The 22,223-nt window shown below is 36.0% G+C and overlaps 1 protein-coding gene across 4 annotated transcripts; it reads right to left on the reverse strand.

Annotated features, from left to right (window-relative positions):
• Positions 1-2: 2 nt before the first annotated feature.
• On the reverse strand, positions 3-18,418 carry il15ra (interleukin 15 receptor subunit alpha). 4 transcript variants are annotated; one of them, XM_041254712.1, is made up of 8 exons: positions 18,206-18,418; positions 11,788-11,976; positions 10,702-10,761; positions 9,902-10,045; positions 6,643-6,957; positions 1,755-1,802; positions 1,593-1,662; positions 3-856 (listed from the first exon to the last, which is right to left on the reverse strand). In XM_041254712.1, the coding sequence occupies exons 1-8, from the start codon at positions 18,297-18,299 to the stop codon at positions 730-732; spliced, it is 1,047 nt and encodes a 348-aa protein (XP_041110646.1). In that variant the 5' UTR covers positions 18,300-18,418; the 3' UTR covers positions 3-729. The 4 variants fall into 4 exon arrangements, with proteins under 4 accessions (XP_041110646.1, XP_041110645.1, XP_041110644.1 ...); XM_041254711.1 differs by having other exon boundaries at positions 9,902-10,096; XM_041254710.1 differs by having other exon boundaries at positions 9,902-10,123; positions 18,206-18,417.
• Between the last annotated feature and the right edge of the window lie 3,805 nt (positions 18,419-22,223).

The following is a 22,223-nucleotide window of genomic DNA, read 5'->3' on the forward strand; positions in this document are numbered from 1 at the left end:
TAAATAAAAAATCTGGTTGCGAAAGCGCCTTGCTGCCTGTCATGATGTGTCAAGTACATTATTTTCTCCAAAGGCATTTAATTTCATATCTGAAAGTTGGCCGTGTCTAGGGGAGGGGACAGGATAAAAGGAGTCCTGCATTCTTGCACTATACTGTATATTTCAAATATATTTTTAAAGCTGTATTTTATTTTTTTTAATAAACCCCAGAGTCATATTGGTTTATTATTAGATTAATACCCCTTGAAAATAGTCCCATTTTACTTATTATTATTAATATTATTACTGTTGGTTTTGTTACTGAACTGTTGCGGTCTAAATCCTCCGGGAATGTGTGGACATCGGAGTCACCAAACAAGATAAAATTTGATAAAAATGTCTGACATTTGTATTTTGTTTTTAGAAGGGGGGGGGGTGGCAGCCAATTCAAAATATATATTTTTTAGACGTTCGGTGCAATGATATCTGTTTGTAAAAAGTTTTAGTTGCTGGGACTTATTACCCATTGGCTGTCCTGTAATCAATGGCTTGAAATGCCTATCAGCCAACCAGGACGCAGATATCTTCCAACCCATTTTATACTTGGTGCAAACATCAAAAAGGTTTCCCTTGCATGCAGTATATTAAGTGAATACTTTTTTTTTGTTTGTTTGTTTGTTTTTTTTTTTTTAGCTGTAACACAGTTTAGAAACAAATCATTGTTAAGGCTTTTCGCATTGATTTAAAATGTCATGCCACGGCATCTCCATTTTCAGTTGCTGGCTCATTAAAACTTAACATGACATCAGGTGGTGGTTGCTCTGGATTTGTCATGGGTTGCAGTTCTGATGCTGGAGTTAAAATTATATTCCTGCCCCTGTCGGATAATAAAAAGGTTGCTTGTTAAAATGCTTTTAGTACAAGTTACATCAACAAGAACTGCTTGTCTATATTGTTTCCTGTCTGCCAAATACGTTTCTTGCGGGACAACTATTTCTATATGTGCTGCCCCAGTTGGGGAACTCCTGATGTAGACCATAACTTTAAACAGAGGCTAGCCTCAGGCAATTTACAGCTGATGGAAGGTAAAGGCAAGTATCACTGCTACCAGACAGGCTGGTTTCCACAAACTTTACTGTGTAAAAATGACTCTTCTATCAATTGACTAGAAACATACATAACGATTTAATCAGTGCAGTTGCAGAGCCTGGTTTCTGGCTGGATATTTCCACAGGGCCAGCATTAGCAAGCACAAGCCAAAGGCCCTGTTAATCACTCTTGTGGTTAATGTAATGCTGCTCAATTATTTCACTTATGCAACACTTAAGATATTGTTTTAAGAAAGGACAGTTGCTGAGCGCACCTTGAAGGAGTTTAGGGCACTTTGGTAACTGCTAGGACTGAACCATGACATGTAAATGTGATGGAAGTTGTATCTGGGGATCTGTTATGACTGCATACATGAAGGTATTTTAACATGATTTGTGTTGGATTTTCTGCTGTTGTGTAAAAAATGAATGAATCTGTGTTCTGATTGGCTAAAACAAGAGTTTTATAAAGTCCAAAAAGGCTTTCATGTCTTTGTTACTCAAACACTAATCACAATTACTTACCATTTTCTTTTATGACAGCATATCACAACAGCAATAATAATAATGCACAGGAACACAGCAGCTATGGAACCTGAAAAATGAATATAAAATACATATTACCATTACTAGCAAGGGGATACAAATGTATTACAATTTCCTCTTAGTTCAATGATTTCTACTTACCTCCTGCCTTTGCACCAACACTTACAGCACTAGATTGTTCTGTAATATCTATGAAATATAGAAAACCATTTAGAACAAAAAGTTCTCACACTGAAGAAAAATATATATATAATGAAAAGCACGTAAAGCTAGCTTAAGCCTACCCATCTTCCAGATTGTACATTCTAAAAAGGTTAGTAATCATTTTTAAAATCCATTCTGTTACCCTTAATTAGCTTCAGAACCTATTTCACTGTCATTCTTAGAATTGTTTAGTCCTATGAATTATTACATTTACATTTAAACAATGTAAAGGACCATACATGTTGATCACTGCAAACCAGACTGGTTATTTATCCAAATTCAAAGTATAAAATCAACCAAAACATGAATTTAACAAAAACAAACATTTCTTATATTATTGTAATTTTTGTACAAGAGTGATGTGTTAAAATAAAAATAATTGATTTGTTTATCCATCACTGAGAACAGTGCTTTATTTTGCATGGCATTAATATTTAATTGAAATGCAATTAGCCATTAATTAAAGTTGTTAGTCAACAACCCGCTGCTTTCAATGTGTTTTATTAATTGATAAGTGGTTACAAAGTGAATCAATGCTAAGGAATGAATAATTACATTCTAGTTTGAAGAATCAATTTATCATTAAGATTAATATCAGTCTATGATCATATCATAATTAACAACCAAGAGCATCTATGCTTTGCAAATACATCTACAGTAATTAAACGTTGCAACAACTGTATGATTTTGAGAGTCTCCTGAACTTCAAGTTTCTCTCAACCACTTATTGGCCATTCATGTATCTTAAATAAACCACTGATTGGTTTTGTTAGTGCATATCAATACATACTGACTAGCTATTGGTATTTAGTAGCATCTAATTAATGGCTGGTTGCACATCAAGTAATAATTATTGATGTCACACAAAATAAAGCAATAACCTTTTATAAATGAGACTTTCCAGAAATTATATTTTGACTGCACAATGACTAGTGGTCTGGTGAGAAATGTACAGAAGCTACTAAAAGAGCAGGACAATGGATTTTACCCGTCCAAAGGTTTCCTTTTGCAGAGATCTACGTGTTAGTACAGAAAACTAAAAGCTTTACACCCATAGAAAAACGTGTTAGGAGGCAGAATATTACAGTTAATGATACTAGATTTAAGGCAATGAAAAGACAGTTAAAGTAGCTGATGTTCCGTTAAGACATGTTGGAAACGTCGTAATGGTCTATGTTTAAGTGGAATGGGATCCATTTAAGCCAGTGATCCAATGTGATGTGGGCTGCAGCATTGTAATTGAACTGGGCTAACTAGATCATTTTTATCTTTTCTAAACCTCAAGACTTCTTGCTGACAAACAGGAACTTGCCAGAAAGAAGCTGATCTAATCAAGTTCCTTCCAGTAAGTCTCACATAGGACCCTTTGATAAATGCATTATGAATTTTGATGCTCATTACAGCTATGTAGTTGGAATCATCGAAAATCAGATAAATATGAGGGTTCCTCAGACACTGCAGTGCAGTGAACAAAGCTGGTTTCAATTTACAAATTCCTACAAACATGAAATCGTTATTTATTTTATGTAATCAGGTTGAATGTCTTTTGACATGGAGATTATTCCATAATAGCACAACCTCACCCACCTCAAAGCCATCGTTTGGATTCACTGGTTTTGTGAATATAAAGGAAGTATATACTACATTATTCAAGGAACGCGAAATATTTATTTATGTAACAAAATATAACCACAGCAAGAGAGTGTGAGTTTGCGTTAATCTTGAGAATGTAGTTTTGACATGTCTGTCTTGTAGCAGGCAAAATATGATTGAAATCTGAATTCACCACCTCGGAATGCTTGGATACTACTTGCAATCAATAGAATTAAATTTCTGCACTGATATTCTTTCTACAAGTTGAGTCCATAGGACACTCCTTGTCGCTCCTAACGATTATGTACACTTGAATCAATTGAACTATATTACACTGTGGTGAATGGAGGCAAAACAAGCTGATCCTGGAGCCAGCATTACACTTCAGCAATGGACCCCAAACAGAAGGATAAATACATCATCAGATGGAAAGCAACGCAAATGGATGGAGATGCAGATGGATCACATAAGTTTACTGTAAAGCTAAGTCTTAATTGGTGCTTATCTTGGTGAAAGCAGAGTTCAAATCAGCATGAAGTTCAACATCTACTCTCATGTAATGGAAATCAAACCAAAGTTGCTTCAACTCTTGAAGGAATTAAAAAATGGAACTAAATATAAATAATAATTAAATAATTATTTCATTAATAAATTCATAAACAACGGTGAGTCCACTGGTCTCACCTTGTCCACATAAAGTTTACTTTGCAGAGCCTGTGAAGCAATACGACTTTGAAACATGGGATCTTGTAGTAGTTTTAAAGGGCCATTCTGGCCCAGATATTTGTTACAAGCACACATATAATTCCCTCAATGAACCCACTGAACCTCTATTCAGGTAATAATCTCTTAATTATTATTTTGATAACCTTCAAAACTTGATGTGTAAGTGAGTTGTGCACTATTGGAACTCTTAATATTTACTCTTACTATTTTAAACTCTACCAAAAATCTACAGATGTTTTAAAAATTGTTTAACAAAGTCAAATATTTAAAATCAGCTTTCTGTTCAGTTGAATGTTACCCTGCAGAGTGCACAAGGGTTCTCTGTCCTCAAAATAGGATGCAGCAGTTTGTAACCAAAAGAAAGGATTTACTTTGGTTTTCTTTGAAGAAATAAAGATCTAGAATGTATCAGGTTACATTAATACAGCTTCTGTTCTGATTTTTTCAAAGGAAAATGTATTTAGTACTTAATGGGTTAAGATTACTAGCATATTATAGAACCAGTGTCTGGATGTCATTTTCCTGGTGTAAGGTAGCTTCAATTAACTTCACCATCGATGTAATATTTTAGAAATAACCTTGGAGCGCAACACCATTAGAATGCAGAAATGGAATGAAGATTTGTATCTATTTTATAAGTAACATTGCTCAAAGACAGACTTTAAATACTGGATTGTCAAGGGAGACAGCAACTGTTTTACTTACACATTTTACTAATGACTATTTTTAGAACAAACTGATTTTATGTATGAAGGCTGCACCACAGGATATGATTCACTCTGTATTTCTTAGTTGGAATTTTTTTTTTGTGGTTTACCTGCTAATTCTAATGTAAACTAAGAACATTCACAACAACTAGTGCATATGTTGGGAACAGAATCCGTTATTAATTTTGTGGCATTGGTTACTATTGGAAACAAACCAGGCAGCTACTTTGTCTGTATTCTATGTATGTATTCTATTGTAACTCAACTTTCTTGCCAGTGTTAACCATCTGAATCATAACTAACGCAGACTGTCTGCGCACCTTCATATGGAGCAGTTACTGTCAACGTTTGGCAAATTACCATGAAGTGGAATTCAAGAGTCAATTAACAGTTCATAACATGAACTTATGTTATGCACACCATGGCAGCTCCCAGGTGCAAGCAAAGTAAGTTGCAAAAGATGAGATATCCAAAGGGAGCTGCTGCTTCTTACCATTTATGTGTGGCGCTGTAATGTTCTAAAGGTGTAATATTCATGAGGGATATTCAAGAAAGCATTAAGTACCCTAGATAAGCCATGATGAAAAGCAAGAATATCATTATAGCTCTCAGACACCAACACTACCATGGCAGAACAAGTGATGAGGCCTGAAAGAAATAGAGCGTGTGGAAGCTGGTGCTCAGCTCAAAGACCAAAGTAAAAACTGCATTATCCCTGCCTGCTCCTTCCAAGTGGCTTGAGGTGAAGCTGCACACAGGAAGACAGTATCACAAAAAGAAAACCCTACATGCAAATTGATAAAGATACACATAATTATATCTAAAGGAACTGACAGAGCCGGTTTTATTTTCACTGTTTTAACCTTTTTGTTTTCTAAATACGCTGCAGGCACCTCATGTTAGGTCTTTCTTCCCATCGCTTTTTCCTATATTTGATATGCAATACGATTTCAATAATACTTAATCACCATTTACAATGATTACAGTTTGTTTACAAAGCAATCCAAACCATATATTTCAATGTTTAGGTATTGGACTCCAGGACTGTTGAAACTGAATGAATGTGAAATGCAAACAATTAGATAATGCTTTAAGGACCAGGCAAGCTGATGCACATGTCCACACTGGGAATATAAACTGTGGACTGAGAAGCCTACCAATAGGATTAGGGTTTCTCTGTGAAGCAGCACAAGATATCCACTTACTACACTATACTATGCTGAAATGCCTATCATTTCACACTAATATATATATATATATATATATATATATATATATATATATATATATATATATATATATATATATTTAGTTTATATCTTAGTTTAGTGTAAGTGACTTTGAGTCACTGAAATGCACTTGAAACAAAAATCACTTTTCTTTTGGGCATGGATCAATATAATTACTCAACACATTGACCAGCAGCAAACAATCCACAACCCACTGAACATGAAGCAGCGCTTCCTTGGTTATGCCTGCAATTTCTGTATGACGTTGCCTTTCAATTTCTCTCATTTCTAACAATGTTAATCTGAAGTAGCCCCATAAAAACACAAATGAAGGTTAGGTGACTGATATAGCAATACACTAGGATAAACTAATACAGAAAGAAAAGATTAATCTGAACATAAAACAACAATAATAAAAAAAAGAAATCTACTAATTTTAAGTGCTTTGTTAATAGCAATTTGCCTGGTACTTAAAAATGACTGTGTAAACATGCATTCTATAATGTGATCTGGTTAGTGAGATAAGTGGAGTAACAACAGCATGGTACCGTACATGTAACTGTGACTGACCTGGAACTTTATAAGTAACTACAGGCTCTGTTGATGATACTCTGTACTGAGCAGTTGATGAAGTGGGAGATGGTGAGGCTGAAGCTTGTGGAGTTCTCTCTCTATCGGTAGTCTCAGCAATGCCTGCCGTAATATCAGCTGTGGTGTGCTGACACTGCCTTGATGTTGAGTGTATTGGCAACAGTGTTGTAAGAGCTGGTGGTGACGTTGAAGAGGAATAGGTCTCTGCTGTGCTTACATAGGGGACAGTGATGGATGAAAGTTCTGTGGAAGTTGCTGTTCCTGTGGCTTTTGTCACAGTTTGATATTCAAGCACTATTTATTCAGGCATAGAAAAGAAAAACACAGAAACAAAATTTAATCCCAGTGAAACAGTCTTTAAGTAATCCTTAATAATATTATGTGAGATTTTCAGTTTTGTAAGAATTTAACAGGATAGGTACTTTAAAGTGGCTGTAGCTTACAAAATACAAAAGTCTCAAGAGTGGTGTTTTGAAAGAAAAACATATTATGCTAAGCATGTATGTATATTGTAAAATATATTCCTGGTGCTGTATTAGATAAACAGATAGTTTTCAGTTTGCTTGCAGGATGTTGCTGTTACTGTTTCACATCGTGGTAATTTCAGAGTTTCTTTGGGGTCAATTGAGGAAGCAGTCTAATGACAGCACAGAAGGCATTATAAAGGGATGAGAACAAGAAATTGACCAAGAAATTCAAGAGTGAATTATTTGGCTAACTGTGGCCAGTTTGAAATAATTATAAAACCATGCAAATTGTTTGAGTCATCTTTTTTTATTATTTGAATGTGTTACTTAACAGATTCCTTAAGAAATATTTAGGAGTAATTACTGGAGGATTCCTCAAAGACTTTTTCACTACCTTTGTTACATAAACCCCAAATCTACAAAAAAAAACCTCTTTACGGGTGTGCAGTGTACCCAAATATTCGGCCTCTTTAACTTTTGTATGTCTGAAGTATGTTCTTGGCACAACTCGGTCTTAAGAGACATACATTTTTTTTTATTGTTAAATACTCCACAGGTCATCTTATTTTATGGATAACAAGGCCGCAGAGTGCATACGCTCTAGTGAGAGCAAAGGGAAGATCATTTGATCTGTTTGTGTACACCAACGTGCCTCAATTATATGACATGATTAAAGTAATGGATAATAATAACATCAAACACACATACAGTTATGTACAATAGGCACCAAATGGTGAAGCCTGAAATGTGTTCAAACTAAAACGTACAGTAACAATAACTTCTAATTTTATCTATCAAAAATCCAATAGCCGCAACAGAGTACAAATTGGGCCTCAAACATTTTTTCAATATTTATTCCTTTTTGATTACTTAGAAAATGTTTAGAATTGTAAAGAGAATCAGTACTGGGCTTAAAGATGTTTCAAGACCTAGATTTATAGAGCCTGCTCAGGAATCCCAGCTTCAAAAGGCCAAACAGATCCAGGGAAGAAACTGAAGTGCCTTGTCTGACACGTTCTTCTATGTGATACTGATAAACAGCAAGGCTCTGTGTGAACTTGTAAGGAATGTGTAGGTGATGACTTTGTGTTATGAACATGACTAAGAGACTGCAAAACTTTAGTTTTCATCCAAAAGGCAATTTTGTCAGCACTGTGAAAGCCACATACCACACTACAGTTCAGTAGACAGATCCTGTCCATGCAAATGTCTAGACAAGGATTAAACCACCAATTTTCTTTGCTACCTACAGAAAAATGTACAGTCGCAGACAAAAGTATTGGCACCCTACACTTATTATACCATAATTCATGATAATATTCAGTAAACTTTAGCCACTTTTTAATAATACAAAAAGCAAAATACATACTTTATAGTAATTTAACAAATAATCTTTATGAAAAAACAAACTTGTTTCATTTAAAGTATTTGTTCATGACAAAAGCATTGGCACCCCTGCTTTAGTATTTAGTGTGTCCTCCTTTTTCTTTCATTACGGCTTTTAGACGTTTATGATAATTCTTAACCACTCTTGCATATTACCTCCTGCTCAGACAGATTGGATACACATTGCTTGGCTACAGCTTTTTTCAGATCAGTCCAAAGCATTTATATTGAATTGAGATCTGGTGATTGTGAAGAATTCCACTTGATTTAGCTGTAATCAATTTAGCTGGAAGATCAACCGTCTGTCAATCAGCCTACGAGCAGATGGTACCACTGTATTTGTAGAATGTTTTGATACATGGTTGAATTAATTCCATCTTCAACCACTTGAATGTTTCCAGTCCCTGAACTGCTAAAACACCCTCATATCATGATCGAACCGCCTCTGTGTTTAACTGTAGGTACAAGATTTTCTTCACTGAAGGCTTTCCATTGTTTTTTCTCCAAATACACTGTAGTCCATATTTGGGGAAAAGTTATATTTTAGTCTCAATGAACCAGATTATTCTGTTGAAGAATGCTTCAGATTCCTGTTCATATTTCATGGCAAATTGTTAGACAGTTTGTTTTATGAATTTTCATTAAAAGTGGTTTGCAGCTAGGCTTATGTGCTCTGTGATCAGGTGCCTTTGTTCTTTCTTGCACTATTATGCCTAATGATTGTAACTCATTCTTTAACTCCTTGGCTGTTAATCTTGGATTTTTTTTAGCTCCTTGGATGATTCTCCTATCTGCTGTACCTGTATTTTCCTTTGGACGTCCACCTCTTCAGTTGAATGTGTTCTGTGGTGCTTTCTGATTATTGCTCTGATTGTAGATTTTTGCATTTCCTATTTCTTTGATAGTGTTCTGTAGCTATTTGCCTTGCCGTAGTTTGCTACGAGTGCTTTTCTCAAACGTGAATCCTCTTTATGTTGCCAAACCGTTCTTCAACAGATGTTGGAAATAATGACTCCTTTTTTCTGGCTATTGACTGTGTAATGCAGCTCATTTACTGTGTAACTTATTTCAATCAATGAAGATATATTTTAATTATTTTTATTAGAGTCTTACAGGCTTTTAATGTAAAGGTGCCAATACTTTTGTCATAAACAAATATTTGAAATTGCTTTTGTTAATTTAATTTAAATTATTTGTTAAACTACCAGTGTATTTTGGTCTTTCTCATATTAAGTAGTGGCTAATGTTTACTAAATGCTTGTATTTAACATGTTTTCTTGAATGATCTTAAATTAAGTGCAGGGTACCAATACTCTTGTCTGCAACTGTCACTACAAAGGCAGATTTCGAGAAAAATATCAAAAAATATCAATTTTATAACTGACCTTGCCCTGTAATTACCGGCCGAGATGACATTCTGTTTTCAGTAGTTGGTACGCTGGGAGGCGGCGTTTCAGGGAAAGCTATTTTTTTTCCTTCTACTGTTGTGGTTCTCGTAGTGGTAGCTTTCGTCTCGGGCTGGGCTGGTGCTGATGGTGTGAATGTAGTAAAAGGGAATGTGGTTGTTTCTGGGACTGGATCTGTTAATGTTGTTAAAAGACCCTTTGCTTTGATGACAGAAAAAAGAAGCTGTTTATTTTCCATACATTTACAATACGACTGCTCCTACCAATAATTTTCTGCAGACAAACAGAATAATAAACACACAAGGCACTATTATTAACATAGCTATTAAAATGTCTTATTAAACATATTCATCTAACTGTGAATTTAAACATTTAATAAGAGACCAGGATACTAATTCCAGGATACTGATATTAACTGTTTGTAACATTACCAGTAAAAGTTACTATAGTTATCCAGTGAGGACTGATGTATTTACATCGTTTGATTTCTGTAGTGGATTAAATGGAACTAGTTTAAGCCACATGCAGACTACTGCAGAAGGAAAAAAAATGTCTGTGTATTTCGGTGTTAGGAAAAAAATGTTAATGGAACCTGTTTAAGCTACTGTGTAATGGTGTATCACAGAGATGACCTGTTTTTAAGTGGAGTAAACTAGGAGGTAAACAATCCAAATCCTAAATGAAACGACAGGCCTTGTTGTTCATTAGAATTCGGAATGTTTCTCTCCTCGTACACTACACTTAAAATCAAATTAGCCCTTAATTACTCCCATACTCACCTGCAGTACTACCTTTATTAATTTGTGGAGGATCTGTCACTCCTTTTAATTTTGGGTCTCCTGATACAAGAAAATAAAAATTCAGTCCATCTTGGCACAATCTTTCTCCAGACTCTGAACCTCTGTACAGCCATTTTCTGTAGCATGTCATTTTTAACTCTTGCATTGCTGTAATGCCACTGTAGTACCACTGAATAATCACCATACAGATCTGGACATAACAATACCTGACGACACTGAAAGGAGAATCCTTGAAATACAACCTCAATCAAGGTCATGCCACAATAAACCACACTCAAAATGCCTGTTATTTAAATTATATTATCATGTTTATGAGTGCAGAACTGCAACTGAGGTCTTACAAGTCATCTCAGTACTGCAGTAAACATTTAGAAGAGATATCAAACCCAGAAAGCTAACAACAAACAAAAGTCCAAGGGGGGAAACAGTACAAATGCCCTTGTTTTTCTTAAGAATCGTCTATTTTTTAACACAACTGAACAGAAGCTGTTCAAGCTGTAAAGTCTGAAAGAACAGCTGCTTTTAGCTGCTCTTTTTATCCAGCTGTACCAAAGTCACGCAAATTGTCAGATGGCTCTAAAAGGATAAAAGGTACTGCTGACAAAGGATAAAAGTTTGTAGATTTTCAATGTATTATGTTTATTGAAAAATTTGCACTAGTTGTAAAATTGATCAATAAAGATGCTAACCTTTTTCTGCCACAATTGTGTGACTGTCAGACTGTCATGGTGCGCTGGTACCCTGGCATTAACAGGTGTATAGTGTGGACAAATCATTGAACATGCAATGACAGTGAGACTGCTAAACATCAGCATAACTACCAGGGTTGATTGGCAAAAGAAAGTTCTTCTGTCCCCTCAGCAATTCCAGTATGTGTCTACATGTATATAACAATAAGTAATGTGTCTTATAAAAATATACACATTACTTATTGTTATATACATATTCTCTAGAATCTCTGTTTTCTAAAAAGACATTACACAACTCGCATTGCAACATATTATAAAGTGTACTCGTAAAGCACTTACTGATGCATATTAGAAAGTGTACTCGTAAAGCACTTACTGATGCATATTAGGTTGGGAACTGACCACTGAGCTGTCCCACTTTCATTCATGCAGCGGATCAGAGAGGAGGTTCCAGCTTTTCTTTTGTAACCAGGTGTGCAATTATAGCGATAGCTTTTGCCAACAAGAAAGGAATGTTCTTCAAATTCAGCTGTAAAATTCAACCGGACAGGATGTTCACATCTATCTGGAATAATTAAAAAAAAGTAAAACTGTATTTACTATTAAGAATCCTGTGTCAAAGCAGTGTTAGTTAAGCAGTCCAATGAGTACTTTGAAGTCAAATAAAATAAACAATTCAATTGTTACCTTGATTAAGAAAACAGGCAATGTGCATTTAAATACAGTATTTACAATTCCTTTTTTTCACACACACAACTGTAATACGGTAATATTTTAAATTTATCTGCATTTTTAGGACCTGAGGTGGGGCCATGCTAAAATGATAGAGTTTAATGAAAGTTAGAATTTGAATACATTTGAGAGACACGGTATAGTATAGTATGTATATATATATATATATATATATATATATATATATATATATATATATATATATATACTTACTGTTAACCACATGGCTAAGCAAAAAACTTAGGTAGCCTGTTATAACAATACATATTTTGCTTTTAACAGGTAGCACTCTGCCCACAGTATAAAGCAGCAGTGTTTGTAAGCTATAGCCTCCCTCGTTGTAAATGGTTTGAATTCTGTCTCAGAGCAAGACTGACCCTCAACAACAGGTTTATAAGAGTTTTTTTATACCACCTGTTGCTCTGAAGAATGCATAAAATCCTAGCTATTACAAAAGCTAACATTATACAGGTCTGCTTTGCAGGACGATGGCAGGAGAGATGTCACCCTTAGTCTGTGTTGGCTTTTGTGAAATAGACTGCATATACAATTGTAGTCATACCCCAATGGAAATTTATAATTTCTAGAAGTTTCTCGAAAACAAATACTTATAGGAAAAAAGCTTTTGTAGCAAAAGTTTTGCTTTTGTGGATGAGGAAATAAAGGTACAAGAAATAGATGTCGACAATTATTTATTTCAGCAATTTTTGGAGTTTCACAAAAAAATGCTGAAATAAATAATTGCAGACATCTATTTATTGTAATTTTTTCCCCTCATCCACAAAAGCAATATTTTTTACTACAACTGTATACATTAGACATTGAAAGATTAAACAAACAAAAAGAAGTGTGCACATTTAACTTATTTGCAACCCCATGTTAAGAAAACAATCAAATTTGAACTTCAAATTTTGGGTACATTAGCGTTGTTAACGCTTTCTTCAAGGAATATAAAAGGTTAGACATCAAATATTAGTTAAAGATTATTTTGTAATGTGATATACTGTAATATGATACTTTGCAATGTGATACTTTGCACTGTGATATTTTGTAAAAATTGGATAAGGGTGTCTGATAATAATAATAATAATAATAATAATAATAAATAATAATAATAATAATAATACAAACATGAAAATGTGATAAATAAGGGCTTATTCTGGGCGATTTCAAGATACAGATTGACTCATGTTCACAATTGTAAATGAGTTCCACAAACAAAATGCAAAAAGTAAATATATAACAAAATCATATTGGTATATTTTTATCCAATCATTTTATTAGAATTTTCCCCCCACTTTAGAATATCTAATTATGTTCCTGCATTGCAGTAATACAGTACACATTATTATTAATTTGTGGGTTAGCAATGGCTTTTATCCAAAGCAACTTACAGAGACTAGGGCCTTGGTTTTGCATCCCATCCGAAGGACGGAGCACAAGAAGATTAAGTGATTTGCTCAGGGTCACTCACAGAGAGTTTGTGGCTGAGCCAGGATTTGAACCAAGAACCTCCTGGTAAACAAAACCTTGTCTTTAACCACTCGACCACCAAGGGCGGCTCAAATTATGAAAATCAGGATAAAAATGTAGTTTGTCGCCTTAAATAAATGTGGTATTAACCAAATTACTATGCCACACAATTACTCATGGGACAACTTTATCATCAACTGGTCATAACGGAAAATATGTGAGCTCAGGTTCCAATTAGCTGACAAAATGACTAATATGAAACAGAAAAAATGCAGCTAGGGCTGTTTTTAGGACCAAGCAACATAAATATAGTTTTCAAGCTACTTAGCAACAAAATAGTCTTGATAAACCATCATTCAATAAAAACCAATTGTTTGTATATATCACTCTAAATGCAAGTTACTATTCCCATAAATTTGTAAAACAAAAAAAAACGTTTATACATAATACTTAACATACATACTTACGCACTTTATTTGGTTGTATTTAAATTAAATTACTGTTTAAGATAATACTTTTTTTAATGTTAAAGCAAATTAAACATGTATAAGGATAAACTTTTGTATTTAAACATGTATATGATTTACAAACACAGACAAAAGTATAAGCACCCTTCACTTAATATATGATTATATGATAATTCTAAAAAACGTTGAATACAAACATTTAGTGAACAGTAACACCTAATTAATATGGAAAAGACCAAAATACACAATTTCTGGTAGTTTAAAAATAATCTTTATTACACCGTGTAACAAATTTTTTTTTTTTTTTTTTTTGTTCCTGGGTAGTAAATGTTATTTCCTAATTGCTTATGCCTCAAAAGTATAGAAAATGGCTATTATTCCCCACAAACTTTGCTTTTGTGACCAGGACAGTGATATTTAGAATTTTACCTATTTTCCAGAACATTCCAGATAGATTCAGTGCTGAGTAAACTTGGAGTAACTTCTAGAACTTTCCAGTAATATAAATAGTAGTATAAATACAGGGGCCTTAAGCTCACCAGTTCAGTTTAGTTCCAGCGGCCTAAGTGGATACATATCTGCATTTTTCTGAGATGGCATCAAGAGGCTGCAATGGTGGCATTCCTGATGGGTCTCCAAGGCGGTTTTACCAAGTTTCCCTGCTATCTTTGCCTTTGGGACAGCAGGGACACCAAGGCGCACTACCACAGGCGGGACTGGCCACAGCGGACCGAGTTCTCTGTGGGGAGGAACAACGTCAAGTGGGAGCCACTGGTGGACCCCCGGAAGGTGCTGATGCCACCATTGCATATCAAATTGGGCCTTATGAAACAATTTGTCAGAGCTCTAGATAAGGAGTCGGCAGCCTTCAAGTACCTTCAAGACTTCTTCCCTAAGCTGTCTGAAGCAAAGGTCAAAGCCGGTGTCTTTGTCGGACCACAGATAAAGAAGATCCTGGAGTGCAATGAATTCCCCAAGAAGCTCACTAGTAAGGAGAAAGCGGCTTGGAACAGCTTTGTCGCAGTGGTTCGGGGCTTCCTGGGCAATCACAAGGCCGAAAACTATGTGGAGCTGGTTGAGACTCTGGTGAAGAACTACAGCACAATGGGCTGTAGGATGTCCCTCAAACTCCATATCCTTGATGCTCATCTTGATAAATTCAAGGAGAACATGGGAGCGTACTCGGAGGAGCAAGGCAAGCGCTTCCACCAGGATATACTGGACTTTGAACGCCGCTACCAAGGACAGTATAACGAGAACATGATGGGAGACTACATTTGGGGGCTGATTCGTGAAAGTGATTTACAGTATAATCATAAATCTTGAAAAACTGCTCACTTCTAAATCTTTTGTAGTCATTTTTGTATTACTTTAGTATAAATACATGTTAATTTGGATTCATATGTTGTTTTTTTCTGACTTTATGTGAACGAAAAGACACAAATTCGCCCGTTTTCCCATTGGAAATAGTGATATTTTGAAATATCACTGTCCTGGTCACAAAAGCAAAGTTTGTGGGGAATAATAGCCATTTTCTATACTTTTGAGGCATAAGCAATTAGGAAATAACACTTACTACCTAGGAACAAAAATTGTGTTACATAGTGTTATATATATATTTGTTGATGACAAAAAGTATTGGCACCTTTACATTAAGTCTGTAAAAATGTAATAAAAATATACGTATTTATTGAAAACCATTACAGAATAACTAAGCTGCATTATACAGTCAATAGCCAGCAAAAATGGGTAATGCTTTCCAAAATCTGTAGAAGAACGTTTTGGCAACACAGCAGATGAACGAGTTGGAGTCACATTTGAGATGAGCCCTCATAGCAAACTACAACAAAGGAAATGGCTAGAGAACAGTATCAAAGAATTATAAAATACCAAAATCCACAATCGGAGCAATAATTAAGAAGTACCACAGAACACACTGAACTCAATCAAACATAGTTTTCCTGTTTCAAGTAATGAATTTCTTCACTCGAGAGAATAAAACAAGCGATGAAATAGCTACACGTTCATACATTTTCAAAAAGAATGAAAAACGTAATATTTAATAAGTATGAAAGAAATCTAAATAATAGCTTACTGCAACACAGTCAAAGGACGATTTTAGGTTGCTTACATTATTGAGAACAGACATTTTTGCTGCTTACTATTAAAATGTATTTGACCAATATATATACTGAACAAAAATATAAACGCAACATGCAACGATTTCAAAGATTTTACTGAGTTACAGTTCATACAAGGAAATCAGTCAATTGAAATAAATTCATTAGGCCCTAATCTATGGATTTCATATGACTGGGAATACAGATATGCATCTGTTGGTCACAGATACCTTAAAAAAAAAAAGGTAGGGGTGTGGATCAGAAAACCAGTCAGCATCTGGTGTGACCACCATTTGCCTCATACAGCGCGATATATCTCCTTCGCATAGAGTTGATCAGGCTGTTGATTGTGGCCTGTGGAATGTTGTCCCACTCCTCTTCAATGGCTGTGCGAAGTTGCTGGATATTGTCGGGAACTGGAACATGCTGTCGTACACGTTGATCCAGAGCATCCCAAACATGCTCAATGGGTTACATGTCTGGTGAGTATGCAAGCCATGGAAGAACTGGGACATTTTCAGCTTCCAGGAATTGTGTACAGATCCTTGCCACATGGGGCTGTGCATTATCATGCTGAAACATGAGGTGACGGCGGCGGATGAATGGCATGACAGTGGGCCTCAGGATCTCGTCACGGTATCTCTATGCATTCAAATTGCCATTGATAAAATGCAATTGTGTTCGTTGTTCGTAGCTTATGCCTGCCCATACCATAACCCCACCACCATATGGTTCACAACGTTGACATCAGCCAGCCGCTCGCCCACACGACACCATACAAGTTGTCTGCCATCTGCCCGGTACAGTTGAAATCGGGATTCAGTCATGAAGAGCACACTTCTCCAGCGTGCCAGTGGCCATCGAAGGTGAGCCCACTGAAGTCGATTACGACGCCAAACTGCAGTCAGGTCAATACCCTGGTGAGGACGACGAGCACACATGATGAGCTTCCCTGAAACGGTTTCTAACAGTTTGTGCAGAAATTCTTCTGTTGTGCAAATCCACAGTTTCATCAGCTGTCCGAGTTGCTGGTCTCATACGATCCCGCAGGTGAAGAAGCCAAAATGTGGAGGTCCTGGGCTGGCGTGGTTACACGTTGTCTGCGGTTGTGAGGCCGGTTGGACGTACTGCCAAATTCTCTAAAATTACGTTGGAGGCGGCTTATGGTAGAACATTCAATTCTCTGTCAACAGCTCTAGTGGACATTCCTACAGTCAGCATGCCAACTGCATACTCCCTCAAAACTTGAAACATCTGTGGCATTGTGTTGTGAGACAAAACTGCACATTTTAGAGTGTCCTTTTATTTTCCCCAGCACAAGGTGCATCTGTGTAATGATCATGCTGTTTAATCAGCTTCCTGATATTTCACACCTGTCAGTTGGATGGATTATCTTGGCAAAGGAGAAATGCTCACTAACAGGGATGTAAACACATTTGTGCACAAAATTTGAGAGAAATAAGCATTGCGTATGGAAAATTTCTGGGATATTTTATTTCAGCTCATGAAACATGGGACCAACACTTTACATGTTGCGTTTATATTTTTGTTCAGTGTGTAAACAAAACTTCCATTGGACCTCACTAATTTCACTGCAGATATGTTGTACACGTGTCCCTCTCTCATAAACCAACGTATGATGTCATTTTACTGTAGCTTTTTTTTTTTTAACTTAAACGTCTGATTGCGAGATAAGTGTCTAAAGCTTGACCGGCATTTCGAAACTGACTGACGGCTTGTGTTTTGGTTTTTGTTTTAATAAATAGTCGTTAAAGTTTACTAAATACTTTATATATATATATATATATATAATATATATATATATATATATATATATATATATATATACACACACACACACACACACACACACACACACACACACACACACACACATACATATATATATATATATATATATATATAGATATATATATATATATACCTTATATATATATGCAATATTGCTTTGGATGTTTAAATAAGAAAAGAAAATACTTACCAGTTATGTACTTAACAGCAGCCCAAACTGTGTCTCGCTCAGTGTAGTTTGAAAAGGAGAAAAGCAACAAGAACACGACTGGCCTGTAGTTCATTTCAGTGACTTGTTTTTAGATACCTTTCTTCAGGTGTTACAGAGAGTGAAAAACAGCATTGCGTTTCTGTTCAGGGACCACGCACAGGCACACAAAACTTTTTTTTTTTTTTTTTTTTTTTAAATTGCAGCCTGAGCTTTCACTTTCGTTTTGGTAACTAGTAACAGTATATCCAAAAAAAAAAAAAAAAAATGTATATATATAAATCAATGACGTAACATTTATCAATTTGATTAATAACTCGATTTAGTTAATACTGACACACATCAAGTGAATCAATTAACAGCTTCAACCGAGTCAATATTTTTTTTTTAATTAGTCCTAATATTAAAGTGCGTATCAGAAATGTGGCGATTCAGTACAACTTAAAAGCGAAAACAAAATTGTATGAAGACACCTAACAAATACAAAAAATAACAGAGTCGTCTCTCCAATAAAACTAATTACTGCCCAGGAGATTTTAGGATAGGCCTTAGTGGTAAATGTCTCGTTTTTTTCATAGGTATATTTTGTTGTTATGAATACAAATTATTTAAAAAATCATACCACAGCTATATGGAAAAAAAAAAAAAGCTTGCATATGGACAAACAGTTTGCCTTGATATAGCGGAGTCATTACTTTCAACAGAAACTCAAGTTTTGTAACACTGAAGATGACGGGAAAATTGTATCTTTGCAGGGGTTATTGAGGGGTTAGATTATAATTTATACGTGGGTCTGAAGGTTCTAGAAGCAAATCCGGGTGTCACCTACGAGATGAGGGTCCCTTGAGGGTCAAATAGAAGGTTTGAACAGAGATTGTTCTAATAAAGACACAGTGATTAAAGTTATACTCTTGCATCTTGGATCTCAGGTTATTACACCTGGAGACTAGTAATACAAACTGCAAAGCAATGTAAGTCGCTAACTCTTTTTACCCAGTGACCCACGTTGGATGATGTTTGAAATTTCATGACGCATTTTATTTCCCAGCAAAAACAACACCAACCTAAAATTACTCTAGTCACATTGTTAGAAACATGTGATATTGAAAAGTACAAGAATAGAATTTATAAATATTGTAGCGATTTCAGTTAACGCAGGCAGGCGCATCACACCGAGCGAGGGAATCCACACAGGCAGAGGGCGGGCGCGAATACATAGTGCTGATACCGCTGTACAAAAGAGCCGGCTCCTTTGTAAGGAGCGTAAATCGGGCATGTCTTTGTGTGTGATTACGCCACTTACCAGCCCTGCTGCTGCCTACCACCGTGCACGCAACACACTCCCCTGCCAGTCTCAAGTCAGCCCCAGACTTGCTCACCAGCCTACAGTCCGATGAGTGCATGCCGGGCTACCAGCATCCCACTGCACACACCAATGTAGGCAGGCGCATCACACCTGGTGAGGCAATCCACACAAAAATGGAGGGCGGGCACGAACCGGGACCTCTCGCACTAAAGCATAGTGCCGATACCTCTGTACAAAAGAGCCGGCTCTTTTGCAAGGCGTGTATGTGTGTGATTACGTCACTTGCCAGCCCTGCTGCTGCCTACTCCATGCACGCTACAATATGAATAAGTAGATAGGTTTATACCTTCATTGAGAGACATGCGTTTGGTTCACTGCTACTGAAGTTAATGCTGAGACTGGTGACAGTGATGCTACAACTGGAACTAGTAAGACTGGTGCTGGAACTGATAAGACTGGGGCTGACACTGCTGGGACTGGTAAGACAGGTCTGCCACTGCTGGAACTGGTAAGATTGCTGGGACTGGTAAAACTGGTGCTGACACTGCTGGGACTGGTGCGACTGCTGGGACTGATGCGACTGGTACTGACACTGCTGGGACTGGTAAAACGGGCTGGGACTGGTAAAACTGGGGCTGGGACTGGTAAGACTGGGGCTGACACTGCTGGAACTGGTAAAACTGGTGCTAACTCTGCTGGGACTGGTAAAACTGGTGCCGACACTGCTAGGACTGGTGCGACTAGTGCTGATACTGCTGGGACTGGTGCGACTAGTGCTGACACTGCTGGGACTGGTAAAACTGCTGCTAACACTGCTGGGACTGCTAAGATTGCTGATACTAATGCTAAGACTGTATGACGTCACAACTAAAAACACTGATTTAGAAGGCTTTACTTTAAATAGAGTTTGCCAATCCTCCTGTGGCCTGATCTATCGACACGCTGTAACACTTCCCCCTGGGACGTGTCTCTGTGGACATATAGCAGGGCAAGGCCATTCAGTTTATATTCACCCATACTGCTGCGAGACCAATTAAACACATTGAAAAGATGCACTCAGTTATTAATCTAATCTGTTTTCTGCAGAAACCACAGAATGTCTATGTGCTGTCGGAGAATTGTTAGTTTTACACTTGGCGGGGGATAAATATAATCATCAACACAGACAATGTTGCTTTAAATTCATTAGTGTTTTTTATTACACTTGTGTGATTTAAATAAAGTAGCATATTCTACAAATGGCAATTTTTTTCTATTTTATACTTTCCGTTTAGATTAAATATTGTTGAATCTTTTGACAGAGGTTTTGAAATTTATTGTAAGGTGTTTGGGAACTTTCTTCTTCTTATTCGATGGATCAGACCATATAGGAATAACTGGAAGAAAATAACCAAACAACTTCTCTAAAAGTATTGGGCCATAATTCATTATTAATATTTTGCAATCTATGTTTTAAATGTGACAGTGATTAATTTACTAAATCACTGTTGCTATTGGTCCCTAATATTATACATACCTCATAAAATACATCACTGACTTCCTCAACAGTTTTAGAATTAAGGAGGGGGCTAAAAATCTAAATTCCAACTCTGTATCTTTCATCTTTCCCACTGTACTACTTTTTACAGATTTCACTGGCTTGCTTCATCAAATGCCCCTTACAGGATCTAATTATACAGAACTTTAAATCTGTAACCTCAGCTACACCATTTATAATGCCCCAACAACGTTGCAAATAGCTTTCCGTAGATTCACAGTTAAAAACTCGCAGGGGTGCCTGAAGCAAAACTATGGACCTATCGCTATTAACTTGATCAAGGAAGAGTGTCATGTTTGAAAATGTTTCTCTCATCATAAAACCTCGGCTGTAATACCTCGTGTTGAAGTGAAAGTCTTGGTCTCTGTTAATATATATATTAAGCCTAATAAATGATCATTTATCGTCTTGTTTTTGCATTTATAGGTTACAGTAATATATGCAAAAAACAATAATATATTAATAATACAGGAGACAGTTTTTAAAATAATTACCTGGTATAAAGTAGCTAGACCTTGGTGATTAATATTATTATTAAAACTAATTTTAATAATTAAATTAATAATGAATGACAAGCAATTTATTAATGTACCTTGTTGATGCTTTTACTGTCTCTTCTAACCGTTATATGAGATATATACAGGATGGAGAGACTTTTATCTTGGAAAAATAGTTGATTTCGACATTGATACAGAAGTGGCATTCACCGGAAGTTACGCCAGAGATGAAATTGTTTTTGGGTCACGGAGATTCTGTTTGGCGCGAAGTTTCAATACACCGGCTGTCAAATGTATACAGCCTCAAGATCACAAAAATGTTACGAAGAAATGGCAAATAAAAAATAACAATAATATGAAAACATGTCGATTATATGACAGTCTTAAAAATGTAAATGGGAAATCTTTACATATATTTTTGTACTTTTTTTTTTTTTTCCAATGGTTTTTCAATTTTTTTTTCTCTCGCTCTGAAAGAAAACTTGTTTTGGATGAAGTTGTAAAGTAAAGATCAGGGGTCAGGAACTTGCCCATACACGGACACATATATACGTAGCAAGAGTTATTTGTCCGTGGCTATGAATACGTCTGACACACACACGTACATAATTGTATAGAACTTCCGTTTTGTTTGTCCGTGGCCAAGATGTTTTTTTGGGG

The sequence above is a fragment of the Polyodon spathula genome, chromosome 7 (genome assembly GCF_017654505.1).
Source record: "Polyodon spathula isolate WHYD16114869_AA chromosome 7, ASM1765450v1, whole genome shotgun sequence".
Classification (NCBI taxonomy): Eukaryota; Metazoa; Chordata; class Actinopteri; order Acipenseriformes; family Polyodontidae; genus Polyodon; species Polyodon spathula.

Coding starts and splice junctions, on each gene's coding strand:
- il15ra (XM_041254710.1), bottom strand. CDS start 18,299: ATGAACTACAGGCCAGTCGTGTTCTTGTTGCTTTTCTCCTTTTCAAAC. Junction 10,762..11,787: donor TCCCAACCTAATATGCATCA/GTAAGTGCTTTA, acceptor TTCTTGTATCAG/GAGACCCAAAATTAAAAGGA. Junction 10,124..10,701: donor TAATAAAGGTAGTACTGCAG/GTGAGTATGGGA, acceptor CTGTCATCAAAG/CAAAGGGTCTTTTAACAACA.